Genomic DNA, 25,336 nt, shown 5'->3' with positions numbered 1-25,336 from the left:
GTCCATCCATCCAGCCGTCCATCGGCCTTATTTTTAACAATGTGCTCATTCAGATAATACTTTAAAAATAAACACCCAGAGCTTGCTGTTAAGATTATGACATTAAAAGGGCGCTGCTTACAGCATTCGCCTGAGTAATGTGTAAGATATGTGGAGGATTTCCTCTTGGTTGAACTCAATGTTGCCATACTATGTTTTATTACATCCATTGAGAGCTCTAAATGCAAGCAAAGTTGTTGTGCACCACCCTTAGCATTTTATTAACTACATCAGATCATGCTGAACAATGTATTTCTCAGATCAGACTCACAGTGGATGATCAACATGATTGTTTATCTATGTGCACCACAGACTCCTGCTACTTCTTCAGCTGTGTTTGCTTTGTATCATGTTACTACCAAACACTTGTAATATGCCATAAAAGTCATAGTGATTACAGTTTGTGACCATCTCCTGGGTGGCTCTGGGATGTAATATGAATAGGGTGAGGCCAGTCTTATCCTACAGAGGTATAACAAACATAAAGAACACGAGTTGCAAAGAAGCAGTCATACAAATCAAAATTATGTAAATGTGTATATATTAGACATTTTGAAAATTAACCATACATTCTTCGATAAAAAAAGTTCAAACACCCTGGGGTCTCTTTAGAAGAAACAATTGTTTGATGTCAGCTACTTGGATTCAATCAGATAAGTCTCAAAAGAGACATGTCTGTGAGAATGTAGTCAACCCAGGTTGAGTCCAGCCAAAAACATATAATTAGTTTTAATGGTGGATCACTTCTGATATGTTTGGCCAAAAGCATACAGCTTTTTCGTCTGACTATAAGGTCCATTTGTCGCCTTAACCAAACTGCAGCAACGTCACATCTAAACTAAAAGGCAACAAGCTAACGTTAGCGTTATCACTCTAATTGAATCCTTTGCATTCCAACACATCAGCATAAGCTAGACATGAATTTATTAAAGATATACCTGTACAAAATTATCTTTACATACTCTTTGCATGATGGCCCATTTACCAGTTTTCTCTTTGAATTTCCTCAATAAATGTCAAACCCTTTGTTGTTTGGAAACCATGGAAAGGACGGTTTGGTTTTCCCTTCAGATCTGTACCACTGGCTGAACATTGGGAGGATTCTACTGGAAAACCTCTTGTGTTTAACCAGAATAAACTTAGACCATAAAGAAACCAAAAAGAACACGTTGCACTTTATGTCTTTTTTGAATTTTCTGACTTCGGCTGTATTGCCTTTATATAGTGTTGTCAGGTAGTCATCTTAGTAATTTCATGCTGTTGTAGCAAATAGGCCTTTCATTTATTCAATCACTTCAATATCTTTTTTCCATGTTTTCTTAATTTAAATAGGAAAAAAACAATCATATATAATTTAAACCAGTTTATATATAAAGACACACAAAAATAAATGGGTTGAACAATGAAATGATTTATGGTCAGATGTGATTGAACACAGCAGACTTCTTGACGTCAGTGTTCAGCCTCTGGACTGTTATGATAAACACATTTAATTTTTACATATTTTTTTTAAAAGCAGCAGCGGGCTGTTTTATTATTGAGTAAAAAATGGTTCATTAGAAAAACAGAACAGAGCCAGAAGAGCGAAACCTAACAGCCCGGAGGGACTGATTTTTATGCACATCAACTACAATTTCTGCTTCTATAAATGTAATATTCTCTGATAACAGAAAGCACTCACTATTAATACATGATGAGATGTTATTCAAGTGATGTGCCAACAAAAACAAAATAAATGTACACCGTATAGAATGATGGCGGTGCATACCTTCGAGTCACTTGTTGACAAATAAGAAATTTAAATAAGCAGGTAAAAACTTGGAAATAATGTTTCTCCCTTCGCCTGCCTTTTCTCCCTGTTCTTCTTGTTCATCTGTATCTCCTAATGTGCCTACCCGAAGGGAATAAACTCCCTGACATGCATCTTCTCCTCCACTGAGCGAGATGCTTTAACTTGCCCTTACCTCAACAGCACAAGCACAGCTGTTGCTTTTAATTTATCTGCTGATGTTGGATGACAGATGGCACGTAGCCATCCCAGTAATTGATGGTTCAATAAATCTGGCCCTATGTAGTGAAACATCTGCTATTGAAATTTACCTCATATCACTGTCACATTTGTCCCAGATAGAGATTTAGGATGACATCATCAAAACTTTATGTATCATCAGCCTCATTTATTTTTTATTTACCTTGATATTCTACTTTGTTTGTCTGCTACCTTTGGAACTGTGTCAATAGGCTACACGTCTGTTTCTTTTTCTTTATAGTCACACCTAAATGTTTCACACTACCAAACAAATTTTCATATCAGACGAAGACAACAGAAGTATATGCAAAATGCATATTTAAATGTATGATTTCTTAAGGGAAAGGAAGATCAAAAACAAAACAACCTGTAGAATTAAGAAATCCCTTAAGGGGGCTATGACAACAAATTTCATTTTTCTGAGGTGTTGGGGGTATAACATTGTCTGTTGCGCACTGATGAGACCGTGGATGGTCAAAAGTAAATACCAAAGGACCAGCTCAGGGGCAGTCAGCTGTGTTGCTTTGCTCAGAAACGGTCAGATCAGAAACGGATTATCTTTCTACGTTATTCATATTCTCCAATCAGAGTACACCATCAAGCCTTCCCCTCCCCGCTCCTCCTCCTCTCAGCTGATACACCGGCTGTGAGTCGTGCCAGCATGTTTAACTGCTCCACTTGAGAGGAGGAAGGTGGAGCAGCGAGCAGACCGCAGCCCCAGATCAGCCTCCCTGTATCAGCTCGAACAGGAGGCAGTCACCGCTGAAAGCTGTGGAGCCTGGATATCTAATATTCAGCCTCAAACTAACTTCACAGCGGTTACTAAAAGGGGAGCTGATATGTCAGTGGATGAAAGTAACGGATGAAGTTTCCACTTACTCCCGAAGGATGAGAGAAGCACAGAAGAGTGGCCAAAATCAATTTATTGTACTGAAGACTGATCGGAGTGAAGTCAACTTGGTAGAGCTGCATATCTTTAACATACCCAAAACTTTTACTGAGGAGGGACATTTGGCCTGACAAAACAACAAGCTACCTGTGCAAATTCTCAGTTATCCGGGTCATCGCATCAGCAAACGGGCTTAAATCAGAGGCAACTGGAGTTCTTTTTGAAATCGTTTCAACACCTATCCAGGAGTGTTTGTCAGTTCTGGTGGCTCGCACTTGAGCAACTTGTAGTTGGTGCGCTGCTGTTTTTAAAGACACAGAAGCCCATCCTCCTTGGCACATTCTAAGTCAGATGCAAATAAAAACTGTTGATGAAATCTCTTTGGAACGTGTATGAGGAGCAAGCTGTAAACACTGGGGAGTTGGAAGCGCAATCATTCCCGTCTGTTTTGTGATGGCCTTTCTCTTTTGACCAAGATGGCTTCTTTCACAACAAACAAGCAACAAGCAAACAATAAGCTGGGGTTATTTTTTTAATGAACTTCTTTGGAGAATTTACATATGCAACAACATCAACTACTCAAAATGGATTATACAGTGATGTCATGGCACCTTTAAAAGGGTCATGCTTCTCCACTGTTATGCTGCTCTCATGGTGATATTTTTGTGCAGAGAGGGGCTAAGCCCTGAGTGGCAGCTGTTCACATGAACGCGCGGCCGGCCTGGGTGTGGAAACAAGAGATTAAAGACCAACACAGAGAGATGTGTTGTGACGTCATACCATAGTCCATCTGAAATATTACCTTTAGTTTTGCACATCACTATTTCTAGTTCTTTCTATCTAAAATAATGAAATTTCGCTTAATGCTCCATTATATACATTTTGTTACTTGGAGTCTCTTTGAGTGTGAATACATTTTATGTAGTCTGTCCAAGTGCTACATAGATATCTTCGTGTTCGTTTTGGGTCATATTTGTCAAGGCATGCCATACAATTTTCCCTGTTTTCTTTTACGTTTTTTTTATGTCATGGCATTTGCTGCGGAACTGCTAAACAAGGCCATGGAGGTCCCGCTTACCGATTTTGCAAACTCGGCAATTATGTTTCTCAAAGCGATTTTGTTGTCTAAGTTGAAAGATGCCGATGCTACAATTGGATAAATTAAAATGTACAGCTGCTCAGTACACCGTCTCCCAGCATACTACAAAAATGGCCGCATGGGGTTGAGTGGGATGCTCTGTGACCTGGAGGGGGCAGGGTGTGTAGTGCCTCCTTTAGATTTAAATAAACCGTTCCAAAAACCAGTTGCTCTCAGACGTACCCCAGAACAGGGGTAAGAAAGGGGAACGTGGGGCTAAATTAACAAGGAATTGAATTTGAAATTGAAAAAAAGAACCCAAGTCAACATCTAAGCACTGCAAGGCTGCCTTTCCTATATTAAAGCCAGTCTTCATGATTCAAGAATAAGAAAGAAACTGGACAAAAAATTGCATCAGTAGGAAAGTTATAAAGCTAAAAATGGAACATTTCAAAGCCAATCACCAAAAACATCTTAATGTTCCCAAAGACTTTTGTTAGGTGTTATGGCATGGTGAGGGGCTGCTTTGTTGCTTCAGGACCTGGACAACTTGTTATGATTGATGTAACCATGAATTCTGCTCTCTTCCAGAAACATCATGAAGGAGAATGTCAAGCCATCAGTTTATGACCTTAAGCTCAAAAGCACTTGGGTTATACAGCAGGAAAATAATACAGAGCTCACCACCAAAGGAAAAAAAGACGAAATGAAGGTTTTGGAGTGGCCTTGACAAAGATAACACTTAAATCGAATGAAATGCTTTGGCTTTCAATGCAGAGAAATTAAAATCACTTTTAGAGCTCAAATTCCCCCACACAAACTAAAAAAGACTAGTGATTGCAAACACATGATGGATGGTACACCCAGGTATTAGGTTTAGAGGGCAATTACTTTTTCACATAGGACCAGCTTGGCTTGGATTGTGTTGTTTACTTGATAAATGAATTGAGAATTTGAAAACTGCATTTTTATATTTTCTTTCACATGTGTGATTATCTGAAACATTTAGGCGTGGAGAAGAAGCAGAATAAATCTTAACGGCAAATACTTCTTCACAACATCTCAGTTCACATTAAGGAGGATATCAGATCTGTTAGATGAAAACTCAGTTTTACCTGACAGGACTCTAAATCTGGTTTCTTTATTCAAGTTAATGTAAAAGAAAGCTCCCCTTTATTCAAAAATGCTTAAAGCCAAACATCCCCTTCTTGTCTTTGTAGTCGAAAATATGTAAATCCAACATTCCAGCTGTTGTTCTATGTTGATGTTAAATTCTTATCTCTGCATTCACCGGAAGCGGAAGCTGGGAATCTTCCGATACCTCTTTCATCCCTTTTGGACTCTTATTAGTTTTCTTTTTTATTCCTCCTGGGTTTAAGATCTAATAACATGAAACATCTGCTATTGCAAACCGCCAGTGGAAGCTGTAGTAGTTTAAAGACAGGAGCTTTTTTATTAAGATCAGCTCTACCACGGTTTCAACAAATACATTGCAGGAAAAGTCATATCTGCTGTAAAGTTTGCCAGAATTTGGGTTTGCCAAGAACTGCACAAGATGATTTGCTCTCTCGCTTTCGATAGTTTGCAGCTGGCAGCTAGTTTGTTTATTCTAACATAAAGACGGGAAACGGGGAAGATCAGCCTGCTGTACTGTGCTAGGAAGCTTAATTGTCATAATTACAGCTGATGCAAAGTCAGGAAAAACAGTGGAACACCAATAAACATAGAGAAAAGAGAAAAGAAGCCAAATGTATAGATTCCTAAGAAGTACTGTTTATCAGTTTTAGTGTTTTATTTATTAGATTAAAAAAAATACATTGTGGTGAACAAACTAGAACGTGTATTTTTGAGTTATGTATGAAATGTTCATATTGGTGAACTTATATTTTTACACTACTGTTTGAGCATTTGGCCCCGGCAGGAATAGCACCCAGTTTAATCTTTGGGTCAATAATTATTCTTATGAGTAGGGATACAAATTATTTACTTGTAATTTGCTTCCAAAGCACTGAACTGTCATGTAATCTTTTAAAAAGACTGATATTTAGATCCACTTCAGTTTCACAATGCTTTATTGATCCTGAAGGGATCCTGAAGTACATCTATACTGTCTAAATTATCTCCAGAGATTAATTACAGACGGTTATGGTTGTAAAAGGATTTTCCTTAGTGGTCTGTGTTGCAGCGGTCTGAGTGTGTGACTTTAGTGATTTTTGAAGATGCTCAGGGATATCCATGTTGTTTTTCATTTTATGAAACATCCTTTTTTGCACAATAAGGCCTGTAGACTTCAGAGAAATCTCCATTGGGCTTTCTTTACCAGCTTGTTCTTCTTTTGTAGAATATAATAGAAAGACAATACAAATATCCTTTATTGTCTCACAACTTGGAAATTCAGGTTTTGAAAGACCTGTGGATAGACAGCATGGAAGCATGTGGATAGACACAACGGTCAAAAAATAAATAACTAAGTCACTTATTTTGATGCTACTGATTGCACGCTCCACAATTAACTTGTAGAGTCCATGCTTTATCCTGCTGTGAATCAAGCTTTTATTCAGCCCTATTGTTCTCTTCTTAAGTGTTTCTTTTAACTTCATCCACTTCTTGTCACGATCATCTGTTGTTTATATGTTTTGTACAAAGTTTACTTCCGTTTCATTCTCCTCTCAGTTCCCCAGTCTTGTCTTTCCCCAAGCTGTCTGTTGACTATTACCCACCTGATTTTCATCCTGTTGATTATTTCCCAGTGCATTTAAGTTCCAGGTTTCTGTTTCTCCTTTGCTGTTTTTTTTTACTGCCCCCCCCCCCCAGTTTTTTAACTGAAAACTTTCAGTAACTAAAAGTTTTCAGTTAATTATCAAAGAGGCTTTGTTCATTATGGCTCCGCGAAGCTCCTGTTGCACTTTGGTTCCTGAAGCACACCTAATCATGACAGAACAATCCAGCCAGACAAAGGACTTAGGCAGCAAAGTTATCACTCTTTTTGAGTAAGGCAAGGTAAGTTTATTTGTATAGCACATTTCAGTAACAAGGCAATTCAAAGCGGTGTACATGAAAACATTCAGAAGAAAGCTCAATGCAGTGGAATAGTATCAGTACGTCAAGATAAGTTGACCTACTGATACTATTCATATATTTACAATATTTCGCTCTTGCCCTCGCTTTGTGCTCTCGCTCTCAAAATCAGATATACTGATCAGTTTACCAGATCCATGGTTTTCAGAATTCGGGTGATATGAAGAAAGTGCTCAGAAAGACAAGACAAGACATAGCAGCAGAAGCAGGAGAGGGGGGAGGGTGGGTGAAGAGCTGGAGAGGAGAGAAAAAGAAAAAGAGAGACAGAACAGATTATATATATATATATATATATATATATATATATATATATATATATATATATATATATATATATATATATATATAGATAGATAGATAGATAGATAGATAGATAGATAGATATATACTTGCATTGACTTTACCAGCGGTTACTGATGTCATTACACTCTTGTGCGAGCAATGCTGTGTTCATGTTTGGCGTGGAAATTCGCCCTCTTTTCCACTCCCTCAGTGTCACAGTGATGTGTTTAGGTACCGAAACGTGGTACTGGTTGATTTTGCGTACTTTAACAGCACTCTGTAGTACCGATGGGATTCGGTCGGCACCTATAAAAAGTACAAAATTTGGTACCCAGACCTAAATGTACTTTAGGAGTTTTAGGTTAGACATTTCTTCACTTTTCCATGACTTCCTAATTTTCCTCACTTTTAATCAGTCTGCACAAGCATTGGACTATCGGTAAAAAAAAAAAAAAAAAAAGCCAAAGTCCAAAAGTAAAAATTGAAACCAATTTGGAAAAGCTTGGCAAACTGTTGATCAAGAAAACTTAAGATTTTACAAAAAAAAAATACTTTTTTTATTTTTTAGCTTGACAGCACAGTTCAAATATATATATATATATATATATATATATATTTTAAAACCCTTAGTGATGTATGAGCTAGAATACAAAAGGGATATATTATAACATACTTGATGCTCAGGTAATTTACTGGACATTCATCTTTGATTATTTTTTTGCATTTTACAGAACAGGATATATGGTTGTGTTCTGTGATTTGTCGAGCTTGTTAGTGCTGCTCCTTCTGAGACGTTTTCCTTCTAATTTACACATTGTGAGCTGAAGCCTGGGGAGAAGTCACCTGTTAAAAAACATTGTTTTCCATTTACTGGCAAGCAAACCATGTCAGCAACTTTTAAATAGCACACTCTATCATGCACTATCTTTGTTCGTCTGACTTGTTCCTGGCACTTAACAGCAACTTGAAGATGCAGTAGGCAACTTGTCTTCTTGAGGGTGGTGGTGTACTGTCAGGGCTGCCCTCCCCTTCCTCTGCTGGTCAAATTCTTGTCATTCATCTTGGTGAGCTGCCCGGATAGGAGCTGTAGCCTCAGGCTGAAGGAAACTGCAGCTGTAAAACCTCCACAAGGCTCTGATTTCTTTTTTTTCTGTCTGAAACAGATTCATCTTTTTCACTTATTATTATTATTTTTTTTCATATTTACTTGTGACGCAAAATTACACGGTGACCTTTCGGGGAAATAAAATAATTTCCCATAAGCCACCTTAAATACAAGTTTCCAGTCCCCACAACATTTCATCAGGGTTTTGTACCATTACGTTCCTCTCCCCGATGATCACCAGGGTGACATGTACCACAGATTAGCAAAGAAATTGTGCCAAGGTGTGAGGCAATTACTTAAACTCCTGTAAACAGTCAAATACAGTACGCTTGTTAAATACAAATACTTAATGCTGCATGGTGGATGGTTTGGTACTGCTAGAGGACCTCACAATGAGGAGAATTAGGAGAGAACACAGTTTCAGGTAGAGGAGAATTAGGAGAGAACACAGTTTCAGGTAGCAAAAATTTCCTGTCTGCTGACATTTAAAACTGCAATCATGTCTACTTTTTAAACAAGTTCTTCTAATATCTTCTCTAACCTTCAGTGGGTCGAGGCAGATGACTGTTCAGAACCAAGCCTGGTTCTGATTCTGCTGGAGGTTTTCCTCCCTGTTAAAGGGGAGTTTTCCTCTCCATTGTTGCTTCATGCATGCTCAGTATGAGGGATTGCTGCAAAGCCATCAACGATGCAGACGACTGTCCACTGTGGCTCTACTCTCTTTCAGGAGGAGTGAATGCTGCTTGTCAAGAGTTGATGCAATCTGCTGGATTTCGTTAGATAGGAAACTTTTTGATCTGTATGATTTGATTGAATTTGAGGGGTTTTTTTTCAGGATTTTTTGCGGCTCTGGTGGCTCGCTTTTCCTGAAAGTAGGCTGACAGGAAGGGGGTGGAAGAGGGGGAGAGACATGCGGCAAAGGACCGCAGGCCGGATTTGAACCCGGGTCGACCGCGTCGAGAACTAAGGCCTCCGTATATGGGTCGCTGCTGCGCCACAAGCTCGCCCGAATTTGAGTTTTTAAAGTGCCTTGAGATGATGTGTTGTGAACTGGTGCTACATAAATGAAATTTAATTGAATATGTGCTTTTATCTATGATTTACACATCATGAACTCTGTGGGGGAAAACAAAACTAATCTTTGCTTGCTTTTTCTCTGTGGCTGTCATTGCACATTGAAAGAAAATCTATCCACTGACTCATTTAAATACACATTCATGATGTGCTTTGCATTGACCATTTATGTTTAAGTCTTGGCATGTAGAGGGGAGACCATTAAGGCAGAACCTGGTATGCAAACGTTCGGGTACAGCTGTGATTTACAAAGGAAATGTGTGTGCTGGTGTGCTTGCACATGGTTTTAAAAATTCAAATTTTGGCATATGCCATTTTCCTTCTGCATACCTACATTTTTAGTATGGATTCTATGCAATGTTTTATAAATGAGGTCCCTGGACTTTAGCAAGTCTGCTGATCTAGGCCTATAGGTGAGTATTTACACAAGGACAAAAGGGAACTATATTAACAGTGACCGTAGAGAAGAAATTACTGCTTCCCATCAATCTGGGAAAGGTTAAAAGGTTATTTCAAAAACTGTTTCAAGTTCATTATTCTATGGAGAGAAACATCATATAGTGAAAACCATTTAGGACAGTTCCAGTCACCCAGAGGTCAGACTGTACAATGGTCATAGAAGCAGACTGAGCTCTACTGATTACAGAAAGACAGGAGAAAGTACCTTGTCTCTAAAAAATATTCTAGCATGACTTAGGTTTTAAATAAAGTCTTTTCAAAAGATAAGGCTTTGGAGATGTTTGGCCACAGTGGACCGCACTGAGTTTGGAGAAAACCAAACATCACAAATACCTCACACTAAAAACCTTAAGACCCAACTATCCATCCCCAAATATTTTAACTGTACTTAGATCAGGAAAACATGCAGAACGGTCGAAAAGAGAGATGCCATGAATGCTAGATGCCAACACGGCAACCCGGATGATTCTTTTGTATGTTGGAGAACATTTTTTCTTCAACCTTTTTTATTAGTTTGTGATGTGGTAGGAGCTCTTTTTCCATTTGTTATTTGCAGCAAGGCAAAGCAAGTTCATTTGTAAAGCACGTTTCAGTAACAAGACAATTCAGTGCTGCAGCAGTCAGCTTAATCAATTTGGGTTAACAATCTATCCTGTGCCTTCACAGACAAGCCACCCGATCCAGCAGATCTTTTTTCTTTGTGTCGACCACTTGACTTTTATGTCTAAATCACCAGCATTTGTGTAAACTTTGTCATAATTAAACAAATACAATAAAACAAACATAAACAGTAAAAAGTGTACAATTCATGCCCCAAGGGATAATGTTCCTTACAATTATCTGATTCATACTAAACTCAAAACAAAGTACACCCGGACAAAGGTTGTTTGTTGAACGAAAGACCTAAAAAAGGGGCAGTCTTAAGTTTTGATGCACTTAATGAACAAGAACAAGCATCGGTTTTGAGTGTTGGACCTACCGATTACAAGTCAGAGCAAATTAAAGGAATCTTAGCTGATCTGAATCTCTTGTTGGTTGATTTCTCACTAACCTCTTTCTAGAGCCCAAAAACTGATACTTAAAGTTTGTTTCAAAGAAAACTTAAACAATGTCTATAAATTTTGGAGATAATCCTCTGCCTCAGTAGATGAAACTGGTTGGCACTTGAACGTTTTGTTTATATTTGGAGAATACGTAGCCCAAGCATCTTGATTACATTTCTGTGTCCTGTGGAACATGTCAAACATTCTCCCAATTTCCCTCCTTTTTCTATCTTGAAGTCTTCATCCCGTTTCAACTGACACATGCTATGATGAGTATTTTCAGCCGTAAGCACTTTCATATTTCTGCCTTGTTTTGACTCTTATCTTTTTGCAAGCATGAAGTTCTTGTATAAGCAAGCTCCTCGGGCTGTGACAGAGTGTGTACGAGCATTAGACTCTGTTTGTATGAGTGTGTGTATGTTTGTGTGTGTGTGTGTTTCCCACCTCAGGTCATAAAGGTCTTTCTTGTAGTTCTGATGAGTTTAGCTCAAATCTGTGCTTTAATCGCAGGAAACTCCTGAAAACTCTTTGTGTGTCTAGAAAGTGTTTCCCACCCAGAGCTAAAAAAGACAGGGGGTGAGAGAAAAAAGATTGTGTGTGAGGGGAAAAGAGGGTGAGGCAGACTGTTTTTCCAATCTAAGTTTTGCTGTCCTGCTGATCATTATCAGGTTTGTACTTAGGACTCTCCAGCTCTGCCCTACGGCCGTCTTTTCATCACACTTTCACCTCACATCGACCTCTGGTACATTTTTCCCATCGGTATTCGGGTGATGTTTCTGGGAGGAGGCCAAGGTGAGGAGGGGGGGGACACCGTTCGTTTGCTTGCTCAGTGACAACACAGGTCAAACTGGGAGACTCTGAAGTTGTTTGCCAGCATGACCTGAACTTCTCTATCTTGTCACAATCAGATGCATCTTTTATATTGATCACACAACGGGGTCATTCTGAGCATGCTCAGTTGTGAAAACCCACTGCGGTTTTATCCTTGAAGTTCCCTGAATACAAACTAGATGACATAAATCCTGACTGATGAATTTATTTATGCTTCTTGCTTTCGTCTGCTGGGAAGATTAATGATATTTGAGTGTGACTATCAGTTTTAATATCAGATACCAGCTAAAAAAATAACATTTTTGGACTCTTCATGTGTAATTCATCTCCCAGTCCTACAGACAGATGAGGAGCCTGATAAGATAACAGTTTGATCTAATGCTGTGTTTGCTTTAACGGGTGTAAATGTTCTGTTCTTTTCCTCATTATTCCTCCAGTTGCAATATGTAACGTTGGCGCCATTGGTATTGCTTGCATTGGAGTATAGTCCCTAAAGGTTATACTTGCCTTAACCCTGAGATTTGCTCAAAGAAATCTGACAAGATTTTAACATCCAGCATATTCTATGACAGAGAGCGGTCGAAGCCTTGAAAAGGACAAAATACAGCAACTTTGCTACAGCAAAAAAAAAGCTTTATGTCTCGCTCTCCCTTGCCGAAACTTTTTTTTATTGACATGTAAATTCCTTTTACATAACTTTTGACATGTGTGTCCCTCCTGTAAAGTAATTTCAAACGTCTATTTGATGTTGGAAAAAAAGCACTCTGAAACTTCTCTGTAACATCAACATCCATTTCAGAAATGTTTCAACAATCTGAAAGTACTCATCTTGTGTGCTGACAAATTGAAAAAGATCAACATTTTAAGTGACTGACTGGTTACCTTCTGGTCAGAGCAAATCAAGCAAAAAGTATTACAATTCTGGTTGAGTGGTTAAATCAATGGTGCCTGATTTAGTCATAAAATGGGGGAGAAAATATGGAAAATTATGACTTTGATATCCTCCCAACCTCACACACAGAATATCTACACAAGCACCTCCTCCCAACAGTCAAGCATGGGGAAAGAGTGGTGTTGATTTGGATCTGGGCATTTTGCAGTCAACCCTGAGCTCCTTTGACTGGGACAACATCTTAAAGTCTGACAACTAAAGGTTTGCTCAAACTCTAGGCTCGAGGACGAGGCTGCCATGCACCGGCGCCACCGGGCCCTCTGACCACCGCCAGCAGGCAATGTGGGTGAAGTGTCTTGCCCAAGGACACAATAACACAGTCAGAGTGGGGGATCGAACCGGCAACCTGCCAATTGCAGGACGAACTCCCTAACATCTGTGCCACCAAGTTAAAAATAAAAACAATATGATATTTTTCTGTTAAAGGTAATTCTAAAAACTATTGAATAATAGGGTGTAATAAGTTTTCTATTTTTTCAGTGAGTGCACATCAGCAATTAATAGAGATATTTGAAACCCAAACAATAACTGCAAAAGCTAAAGAAAAAAAAGAGGTGGACTTAGAAAGATAATGTTGCATGACTTTTGTAAAAAAAAAAAAAAAGTAGAAGATCTAAATTTGCACTAGTATGACAGAGTTGTAGAGATGCATTTTTAACTTTTAAACAATACCCAAAGAAATATTCATCCAAAGTAAAGTCAAATTGTGATGTGTAGAGCTATTTTAGTTAATAGATGTTGGAGGGGAAATAAAGGAACTGTCAAAAATGGTATCAAAAACTACAGAAAAATATAATACACGAGTCCATAGCACAACATCTATTTCAAAATACGGCCAAACACTCGATATTGGAGCCAGCAGTGGAAATAACGTTTTAGATAGAATTTGACCTCTCCAGGCGTAGAGGGGGATACAATAAGAGTTAAAACTGGGTTATTTCTGCACACCACTGATAGTCTGCCCTGCTTTATGAGCAGTGGTTGCTTTAAAAAAAAACAGCAAAGATGACTAAACTATTTAAAGAACCAAGTTTTAACATAGATGTTTAGAAGAAAGGACTCGAGTCGCTAGTGCACGTAAAGATGCCTTATTCCACTTCACTTAGTGAATAATATGGACCACTGGGGTTTTTTAACCTATTGAAAAATTTGCTAAAAATGATCAGGCACAGCTCAATAGTAGTCATTATATTTCACTTTTGTTTTCCAATTTCATGCCCAAGTAGTCGCCTCATGTTGCAGAGTACACTGCACCATTCAAGCTGCATAAGATTTATAGAAGCAATATAACCAAGAACTCCTACCTAAAATCGCTGTTCCCTCCTCTGTCTTCATTGCCAGGTTTGTTCAGCACACTTCCAGGCAGTTTTATTTCTCTCTACTGTACGTGGGGCTGACTGCTTTTATAAAAAGAAAAGTACACCTGTTTATTTCTCTTCAGACTACAGTAATACACAGCATCTCTTGTTTGTAGTATCAATATCGATTTCTGCTTATGTCCAAATAATTTCCGTTTTAGATGGAATCGTGTACTTTAAAGTACAATTCTTGGTTAGGAGCTGATGCCACAAGTGTGTAAAATATTTACCTTGTGTTTTAAGTTGGTCTAGTGTCACATCTATGTCTTTATGTAGGACTTAAAAGAATCTTGTGGGAGATTTAAAATTCTTCTTCTAACGTATAAAGCCCTTAATAATCAAGCTCCATCATATATCAGAGCTCTGATTACCCCGTATGTTCCTAACAGAGCACTTCGCTCTCAGACTGCAGGTCTGCTGGTGGTTCCTAGAGTCTCTAAAAGTAGAATGGGAGGCAGATCCTTTAGCTATCAGGCTCCTCTACTGTGGAACCAACTCCCAGTTTTGGTCCGTGAGGCAGACACCCTGTCTACTTTTAAGACTAGGCTTAAAACTTTTCTTTTTGACAAAAATTATAACTAGTGACTCATGTTACTCTCAGCTACCTTTATAGTTTTACTGCTATAGGCTTAGGTTACTGGAGTATATCAGGATCTAATTTTCTCACTATATTGAGTTCTACTGTTCTTCAATTATGCATTATGTGTTGTCATTTCTGCTTTAACTTTCTGTTCTCTCTCTTTTCTCTTCATAGTAGGTACACCTGGTCTGGCGTTCTGTTAACTGTGACATCATCCAGAGAAGACGGCTCACCCGCTACTACCATCTAATGTAGAACAGATTACTAGATCAATGTGTGCTTCTGTGCTTTTTTGTCTCTCTTGTTGTGTCTCTGCTCTGTCTTCTGTAACCCCAGTCGGTCGAGGCAGATGACCGTTCATACTGAGCCCGGTTCTGCCGGAGGTTTTTTTTTCCCGTTAATGGGTGGTTTTTCTTCCCACTGTCGCTTCATGCTTGCTCAGTATGAGGGATTGCAGCAAAGCCATGTACAATGCAGATGACTCTTCCTGTGGCTCTACGGTTCCCCAGGAGTGAATGCTGCTTGTCGGGACTTTGATGCAATCAACTGGTTTCCTTATATAGGACATTTTTGACCAATCTGTATAATCTGACCCAATCTGTATAATATGATTGAACTTGACTTTGTAAAGTGCCTTGAGATGACATGTTTCATGATTTGGCGCTATATAAATAAAATTGAATTGAATTGAAATTGAATTGAAGATAAACATTGATGTCTTTTTGGACTGAATGTATTTTTTTTTTGAGACAAGACACTGAGATCTGACTCATATTTACATTCATCATCGGCATGAGTGTCACACTCATTTTGGGTTACTAATGATGTATTTGAACTGTTCTTTTTTACTACAACGTGCATCTTCATTGAATTTTAAAAACAAGAAATGGTAGCACAATTTTCAGTTTATTTGCAAGTTTAAAAACAGGCTGAAATACATACATATACTCGCACTTAAGTGTTTCTCATTAAGTTGTACCTCAACTACAAACACTTTTTATTTAATCATCAACCGGCTTCTGGCTTGATTATGGCTAGATTTTTGAACACCTTGCTTGACAAAGATAGAGTGCAATTAAATGATTTGGTTTCCTGGTACAGAATAGGGGCTTTATTCAGAATCAACTTTATTTGCCAAGTTTGTGTAAAAAAAAAAAAGAAAAAAAAAAAAAAGAAAAAGAAAAAATCCGTAGCCTAAACGGTCATCTGGAAATGTGTGATGCCTTCTCCTCTCTGGCTTTTGATCGAAAAACAGATTTTCTATGTGTTCGGGATGACTGATGCTACAATCTAGCTCTTAATTTGAGATGCAATGGAAGAAAATCAGTTTATGATAGGCTGTAGCCTTAGTTGTTCCTGGATAGTTCAGATGGGTCAGAACTTTAAAACTTGGACACAGTTTGGTGTTCCAAGGGTACAATCTCAAGAACACCTCAAAAGGGGTTTTGCAGTGAATGAATCTGGCTAACATAGATCTTTTAGAATGACCTCCCCAAAGCGTTTGCCCGCACCCTGTTGATTTTTTTGTGTTTTGTTTTTGTTTAAATACTTGCTTATTATCCAGCGAGAAGTATGACACAGGCTTGCTGATCTCTTCAAAAACATGTGGCTGAAGAAAAACTTGCTAAGGGATGTTGAAAGTTCACAATTAATTTTTTTTTTTTCGTTTTTTTTTTTTTTTACAAAAGAACTGAAGATCTATGTTGTCATCCCTGTACTCTTGACAAGAAAATTTCAAATGCATCATTACAGACTTCAAATTATCATGGCATCATGTTTGTGATGTTAGCTTTCATGTGGATCCTTATGCTTTCCTTTCCTCCCTGTGTTTTAGTTGTCTGCAGTGTCATTTAAAGGATTTTTACTTTTAATGTCCTTGAATTTGCAGCATATGCTCTAGAAATTTATTGCGACTGCTGTTATTACATGCTTTAATTTTCCAGTGAAGGATGTCCGTTGTTATTTATTGCAAGCTATACGGCAGGCTTGCTGCTATATGTCAGTTTGCAAGGCCGCCAGACCTTTGTGCTCCTCTGATTATTTGTTACCGTCTTTGTCCTCGAAATACCAATAGGAAAGGTAGAAAATAAAGTCTTTGAGGTATCTGTTATAAACGCATTATATTTTTACAGGAGAAGAAAGTAGAAGTAAAAGTATTGGTAAAACAATGCATTTGGTGGGGGCAGTTTAATTTTTGGACAATATCAGCACATAAATTAGACTGGTTTTGTCTGAAACACATGTACAGATCTATATTCTGTCTCCTAAAGGTAATAACTGCGGTTTTCTCTCTTTTTCGTATCTGTGGGTATGAGTGCTTCTTTTGCAGCAGGATGATGATTGTGCTGTGAGATTTCGGGAATATTTTTTCTGTGGAAAAAAAAGTGTACTCAGTGTCCATTATGAAAACTTGGGGGAACCATTACCCTCTGTCCTTACAGAGGATTACATGGGTCAGATATTGAAAAGAACGTCTAAAAAAATTCAATTTCATGCAGCTTTTACACCACAATGACTATCCAACATTTCTCCATTTTCTTTCTTATCTTTACGCCACATTTCTCCCAACCTGTGCTCTGTTTCTGCAGGGCCAGTATTGTCCAGAAAAGGGTCATCTATTTCCAGGATCAAGGCTCTCTCACCATTCGACTTTGTGAGAAAGGTAATGACAGCTGCTTATCAACTCCTTTACTCTTTCTTTTGCAGCTCATTTTTCCAACCCAAACTTGTCGTCATGCAGTTATTATTGCCTTCTCCAAATGCAGTACTTTTCCTGCGTTCTGGTACGGATTACCCCCCCCCCCCCCCAACTCCTCCACATTCATTTTCAAAAAATACAAAGTGAGAAAATAACTATTCAATGCGTTAACATTTTTCTCAATATAAATTAATATCCCTCTGACATGAAATTTGCATCGAATATTGATACCAACACAAGTAATCCTTACATACAAAGACATGAAAACAAATTTGTTCGAGAATTAAGCTATGGCTAAAAAAATTAGAAATGTTGAGCACATTTACTGAATTGTACTCATTACTCTGCAGAAAATTCATTATTTTGCATTACTTTGTCCGTATCCTCCACTTTTCCCCCGGGTGCTGCACAGTGGCAGCCCACTGCTCCCCAAGGGTAATGGAAAACTGCAGAGAACAAATTTAATTGGAATGTATGTTGCAATGACGATAAAGATGATTTACTATTACTATTATTAATATTATTATTATTATTGTAAAAGTCCTGTCATGGACATCACAACTTCGACACGTTTCCTGTATAAAGACGCTAAGTTACATTTGATATTTATTAGCTTCATTTGCTTTAGTTTTAGTTGCTGTGTTATTTGCATGATTGTCTTGCATTCTCAGATTATTATTAAGTATTTCTCAGTAAAACTTCTCCTTCCATCCATCCTTCAGCAATGAAGTCTTGTGCAGTCAGAGTGCATAGAAGCCATGGCAATTGTCAAAGTTTGTTTATATTATGTTGAATGTTACTATTTGTATTAGCTATTTATCAGTATTATATTTAATTGTTCTTTTTATGAAAATGCTTTTAACTGGTGAACATATTGAGATGTATTTGAAGAAAAGCTTAAAGCCCACTGTTATTTCATTGTCTTTTCTCTGATTTCATGAAAAGCAGTTTGAGCTTGGGTTTAAATGGTGCTGTAGAAATGAACCTGCCTAGTCTTGGTTCTGCTAACTCCAGATCTTTCTCAATACATCTGTGAGTGCTCCTTGGATCTTGGATAAATTCAGTTATTTTTTTTCTCACAAGGAGCACCTTGTGGCTCTTCATGGTGAAATGATTTTCTTTCCATTTATGGGTTATGGCTCACAGGTACTCACTGGAGTGTTCACAAATTTAGAAATATATCTGTAACCAGTGTTATCACTATGTTTTGCAATGATAAAATGTATTCAGAGAGCTCTTTGCTTTCACCCATCAGAATATTCCTCTTACATCATACCATGGTGGTGGTAAACCTTTTTATGGCTCATCAGTTCTGTCTAAATCAGATGATACTGATTTGCACTGATGCAAAAAGGATTGCTTTCTAAATATTAAAACATTTCCGTTGTCTATGATTTTTTTTTATACCATGGTCTGAGTGAATGCTCGATTCTGATTGGTTGCAGGGTGTCCGTTAAAAAGTTCCAGTCATATGGCCTGATTATTCTAAATTATTGCACCGGTTGTTGTCTATATCGTGTAAAAATTTCATGTCATTAGGACCATTGAAAATATTTTTGCTGAAACAAGATGTTTAGCTTTTAATACTTATTTTTTTCTGTTGTATTAAATCAGTGAAGCTGGTTGAAAAAGAGGATGAAAAAATAATAGTTACCTAGGAATCTGTGCGAAATTTACATATGTATTTGTTGGTCACCACAGAGCTGTGCCAGAGGTTTTATGTCGACTGTATTTTGCCGCAAAGTATAATTGTCATTTTTTTAAAGCTCTGAAAATAAACTAAATGGTTTGCCTAGACAATAAAGCAGCAGGAGTCTCTCAGCTCAAATGTAAACATTTATTGTACAATATAAACTATGGCTGAATGGTTTTCGCATGCTACATCTCATAAGAATCCTGTCTTCATAAAGCTTTTTTTTACGCCACACTAAAATCAAATTTTCCATGTTATTATGCAAGTCAATCAAACCATCCTGTTTGCATTTGCTGACATAAGTGAGGTGCCTCAAAGTTTGACTCATCCTGCTGCAACTTAGATCTCAGGAGAAAGTGTCCATTAAATAATTGGGTGATTCATAAATATTCAAATTATCGCCTTGACCTATCTTTCAGAAACGTCGGTCCAAGGCAAGATTAGAATATTTATGAGTCTGTGTTGTGGCTAGTGTGTCATTTAAATGACTTCTTTTCCTGCTTTGCAATTCTGTGATATTCTTACTGGCTCTGATTGTTGTCAATTATCATGTAAAATTAAGCCAGAAATACAGTTATCTGTCAAGACTGTGCACCCTAATAATTTCTAAATACGAACACTTCAATTTGATTGAGCATACAGAGTGAGCAGTCTTTGACTCTTCTCGTTTTTCCACAATTTCTCCTGAGACTCTGTAGCCCACTTGCTTTTCAACCTTTTCATCCTTTGGTTCTCACCAAACTCTCATGCAGTATTTGCATTCAAAAAGGTAATTTGTGGCGTCATCCAACCGAAGCACGCAGTTTCTGTTAAAGTTAAAACAAACTCCGCATTTTTACTTTGTGATGAAAAAAACTTAGTTTTCCCTGGCACATGTCTGAAAAAATAGATTGGCGTGTAGATATAACCTAATGGCTGTTGTGAAGATGTGGCAGCACCCAGATCCCATTTTTTGCTGCAGTTCTCAAACAGGGACCTTAAAACATTTTTTAACACCCTTACCGTTTTCTTGGTTAAATATGTGATAGTCGAACGTCTTACTATTTTAAAATATATAGTTTATGATAAGGCTTTTTACCTGTCTGAAATACTTACACGCTTGGTAGGTATGCTCTGTAGTTCATGTTTACTTTGATTTTGGTTCTGAGGGAACCCACTGTTAACCTGACAACAGCCAGCTGCATGTATCGCTCCGCCTAGCTCCACTCACATACATCTGGGACACGGCTCATTGAAAGTGATTTCCCCAACCAAATTTTTGGTCTGGCCAATCAGGACGCAGGGCGGGTGTTTCATGGATGTGACGTAGTGGAGAAGCCACCGTGACGTGAGATTCCAACAACAATGGCGGTTCGCATCGAGGAAGCAAGCGTTAGCATTGATGCTGCTATTTCTTCCGTGTTGTCCAATCTATCTGATATTGTTTCATTAAAAGAACATCAGAGAACGGCTCTGAAGGCTTTTGTTGGTGGAAACCATGTTTTCGCCCTTCTCCCGACCGGATTTGGCAAGTTTTGTTTTCCGGGGCGCGTACGCGGACGCGCCCCGGAGCGGTTAGCGGTTAGCGCTAACCATATTGGGAGGCCTATTATTACTATATTAGTCCTCAACGCGGTTCGCCCGGGATCGACTCCGACCCGCGGTGCTTTGCCGCCTGTCTTCCCCCCTCTTCCTGTCAGCTCACTGTCAATAAAACGCTTGCCACTACAGTCTTTCCCGCATGAATTTGCTTATGCGAGGCGGGGGGGGGGGGGGGGGGGTGGATGACTTTTTCTCCGCGGACCGGCTCGCGGAGCGGGAGGGGGGGGTGGATGACTTTTTCTCCGCGGACCGGCTCGCGGAGCGGGGGGGGTTGACACGTTTTCCGCGGCCGCCTCGCCAAGATAGCGCTGCGGGTAACCCTGCACTAGAGCCGCAAACACATAAAAAAAAAATAAGTTTTTTTTTCTCCGGCGTCGGTCTCATCAGCGTCACGGGTTAGCTTCGGTGTGAGTGGTTGAAATAGCACGTCGATAAAGATGACAGACAAGTGGCTTGTCCAATCATATGCAAGGAGTTTTGATAAGGCCCAGCCTTCAGTAAAGGCAATGCCTATGGTGGTGTCCCAGATGTATGGGAGTGAAGCTAGGCGGAGCGATACATGCAGCTGGCTGTTGTCAGGTTAACCCACTGTGGCCATCCTATTGAAAATTGTGTTGTTTTAATCAAGTAACAAATATGTCTCCCCTCCCCCCGACAGTATATAGTGCCTATGTCTGCAGGGCTGTTCTTTTGTCTTTGCACTTTGTGAAACAGTAGATTCACAAATAATGTGTGGCCAAGTTTACTTATGTTGGGCTTTATGCAGTCGTTTAATTATTTGAAACATATTAACTTCCCTATAATAATTTAGTTCATGTAACTGGTCTGTGGAAACATCTATATTTGAGTGTATTGTATTTTCTACCTTTCACGTCCCGTCTCCCTGCAGAGCGTGTTCTTGGAGAAGTCACCGACGTACCTGCCATCGAATGCTGCGCTTGTGGAACTGCCAAATATAGACTTACCTTTTTTGGCAACTGGTCAGAAAAAGTACATCCCAAAGACTATCCAAGTGAGTTATTATAACAGGCTTCGATTAAAACCCACATTTACTCTGCAGCTGATTAGAATTCATTTTAGACTGCTTGTCATTTTGACTGATTTAATGGTTCAGATCATTTTGGGTATTTGTTTTAAATGTGCTGTACTTAAAAGAAAATCCAAGTGACCTGATAAATCAGGAATGACTGATGTTAACCATTATGCAGCAATGTAATTTGCTATTATTTTCACTCAAGAACTGATCTCCATGCAAAGAAAATATAAGTTAAGATTGCTTTCTTTTCTTACACTGATCACACAGGTAAATCTAAAAGAATGAGAAAATAATGAAAAAGTAATTTCTCTTTTATTCATTTCAGAAAGTGAAATTCTTATTATATATATTCATTGGACATAAAGTTTAATGTTTCATGCTTTTGTGTCTTGCAATTTTGATCTTTATGGCTAAAGAAAGTTCAGTGTCTCAGAAAATTTAAATATTGTGAAAAAGTTCTATTTTTGAAACACACTTGATGCTGCCTTCTGCTGACAAGTTGTATAGAGATACTGGTTGTATTTTCCTGCAGGACTTAGGTTCAGGTTATACACACTGTCAAAGTTACAAAAAGCTGGCTTTATGTACATGTGGGCTTTTTACCTTGATTTATATTTAAATGGTGTCCTATAGATTAGATTTACAACATCACAATCTGTATATTGGTTATCGATTGCTTTAGTTTCTGAGTTACTTAAAAAGAACCCCATGCAATTGTAAAGGCTGCTACATTCTTCATGAGAAATGAGACATTTGTCCTCTTTCCCGCAGCGAATGATGCCGTTTTGTTCTCACAGCCCCATCCTTGAGAGTCTCCCTGCATGTTCTCGACGGTGTCCGACTACTGTACTGTGATTGGACAGGATTAGATAGGCGTGTTTAGGTTGGAGAAGCAGAAATGTCTCTCACATCTGTGAAACTGCAATTTCCAAGTTCAACTCTGGTCATTTAAGTCGTCAAACATGCCAACTCCGCTCACTTGCAGCGTTTACTCTATAAATTACTATAATGTACTCGGCTCTCTTTTCCCCCCTCCCCCGTCCGCCCGCCGGGTCTGAAATGACGTTAGGCGAACTTCTGCAGCTGAGCGTCTATGCATGGACAGTGTAAAAACTAACTTTTTATGTATTCTTCCCAGCTACGAGGGAAAACAACTCTTTGTTCTCTGGGAGTATGTAGTGGCCTTTAACCACATTTTAAGACTTACTTATTTGAGATCCAACAACTCTGAGCTAAAGTTTCCGTCTCCTCCAGGACGCGCCAACCACTGGTCTGCCCTGATTGGTGCATCCCACTCCAGGAGTTATGTGCTGTGGGAATACGGCGGCTATGCTAGCGAGGGTGTTCGGCAGGTAGCTGAGCTCGGCTCCCCCATCAAGATGGAAGAAGAGATTCGACAGAAGGTAGGACAAACATCAGCAAGAACCAAAGTAGCTAATCCTTCACTTCTTTTTTTAATGCAACTTTATAAATGATTTCACCTGTGCTTTCTTATTCTCTGTGACACCTAATATGGCATGACAAGTACAAGTAACAGCAGACAGGCTTAAATGAAAGGCAACCGGACTTTTGCTCAGTTCTTTCAGAAAATGTTTCGACACCTATCTAGGAGTCTGAATCATGACGAGACTGCTGATGACGAGAAATCAGCTGTCTCATCATGATTTAGGTGATCAAGTCCTCCACTCACACCAAGCAATAGCTTCCAACGACCCAGGACAGTGACAAGTGGGTCATTGATTTGCATCTGACTTAGAATACGCCTAGCAGGATGGGCCTCCACGTTCTTCATGAACAACAACGTACCGTCCACAGGTTGCTCAAAGGCGAGCCACCAGAACTGACAAAGACTCCTGGATTGGTGTCAAATGTTTTCAGAAAGAACTGAGTGAAAGTCTGGTTGCCTCCGATTTAAACCTGTTTGCTGTAGCAATGACTGAGAATTTGCACAGGCGCAAGTACAAGTAAAAATTTTAAATATGAAAAAAAAAATTCCCACAACAATCTCCTGTTCATATGACCGTGTAAAATATCTACCTGTAAGATTTTTTGCTTTGACCAGAACCAAACTTGACTACGATTTTTTTTTTTCAAAAGATCACTAAAGGTAAGTCCATAAGAATTGATTTAATCAGTTTCTGTGTTTGAGTTTCCAGCACAATTTTTATTATTTATTTAGGAAACCACCAAAAAATATATTTTTTCCAATTTATTTCTGAAAGGCAAGTATGAAATATATTTTGACATGTTTTAGGACTGAATGGGTTACCATCCACACATGGACACAGAAAATTGGTCAAATTTAAAACATGATTTTGTGTGTTAAAAAAAGAAAATCTTCATTTTGGCTAAAGTATTGACATAGTGGAATGTTATGAAATGTCAATAAACATATTTCAAACATTACCAGCACATATCAATCAGTTCTGGTGGGAATTTTCTTTATCTTGTTTTCATTGATCTTATGTTTTAGGGGATTGGATATTTTGAAAGTTGTCCACTGGATGGACATCTAGTGGACGGCATTAATTTCTGTGTGTAAAATCCTTCATATCAAGCATGCATGTAGCGACAGTATACATATGTATGTCACCTTTAGAACATAACATTTCTTGTTTGTTTTTTTTAATACCAAGGCAGAATTGTCTTGTTCTGGTTGAGACTTATTTTTCCATTCAACACGTAAAGTTTAAATTCTGAGAGGAAAGGGGGCAGTATGGTTGTAGCACCTATACTCATATTACAACTTTGGTGGGAGGGGTAAAAGGGAAATACATTAATTGCAGACAGGATATCTTGAAAGAAACAGGTTATGTACATATCTAAAAATTTTGATCAGCTCTTTTTTTGGAGCAATTGAAAAGCACAACTTAGTAAAGTTGGACTCCTATGCTCATGCATTTTACATGAAAGCTGAGTAGGACCATAGTGAGACAATATAAAGTAGGAATATGGACTCATTACCTAATGTTGAGACAAAACAGATTTTTTTCAGGTGTATTTTTTTAGAAGTACCAATGGCAGTTATTTTTTGACTATTTTGCCTTTCGGATATAGTGAAAACCCTATTTTTTTTTCTTAGAATATTACACAAGACCAATAAAGCAATTTTTTTAAGTCGTGTACTGTTTTTTACTGTTGCTAAAAGTACCAATTCTTGTTCTACTGACTCATTTAGTTTGGTTGACAACCAAATACTCATGGTCTGAAAAATAAAATAAAAGGTCTAAATCCCTTAGGAATCTATAAATTATTGTCAAGATAAAGAAGAAACGATGACTTTTTTTCCGTATTTCAATTATATGTAGATTTTTTTTGGCATAATTCTGTCAACCCACTCTTCTAAAACTGCCACACCTGAACACGGGTTACGAATTGTCAGGAAACAATATGTTGTAAATCTCACTTGTGGTTCGGTTGTTTAACATTTAGCACTACCGTGTTCCTCAGGTTGCTCCATCCTTTGCTTTAGAATGGCTCTCCTCTTACACCTGATGTTAATTTGTTAATTATGCCACCTGCGAAGCGTCA

General features: G+C 38.4%; 1 protein-coding gene across 1 annotated transcript in view; it reads left to right on the top strand.

Annotated features, from left to right (window-relative positions):
- Positions 1–23,208, top strand: part of LOC118556317 (spondin-1-like) — a gene marked incomplete at its 3' end in the record, with an annotated part of 54,345 nt that extends 31,137 nt beyond the window's left edge. Inside the window, exons 4-6 of the mRNA XM_036131452.1 lie at positions 17,386–17,459; positions 21,659–21,781; positions 23,060–23,208. Coding sequence (XP_035987345.1) covers positions 17,386–17,459; positions 21,659–21,781; positions 23,060–23,208 — 346 coding nt within the window. The remainder of the gene's footprint in view (positions 1–17,385; positions 17,460–21,658; positions 21,782–23,059) is intronic.
- Between the last annotated feature and the right edge of the window lie 2,128 nt (positions 23,209–25,336).

The sequence above is a fragment of the Fundulus heteroclitus genome, unplaced genomic scaffold (assembly GCF_011125445.2).
Source record: "Fundulus heteroclitus isolate FHET01 unplaced genomic scaffold, MU-UCD_Fhet_4.1 scaffold_438, whole genome shotgun sequence".
Lineage (NCBI taxonomy): Eukaryota > Metazoa > Chordata > Actinopteri > Cyprinodontiformes > Fundulidae > Fundulus > Fundulus heteroclitus.
The sequence above is the reverse complement of the archived record's forward strand: the minus strand, read 5'-3'. Positions and strand labels throughout refer to the sequence as shown.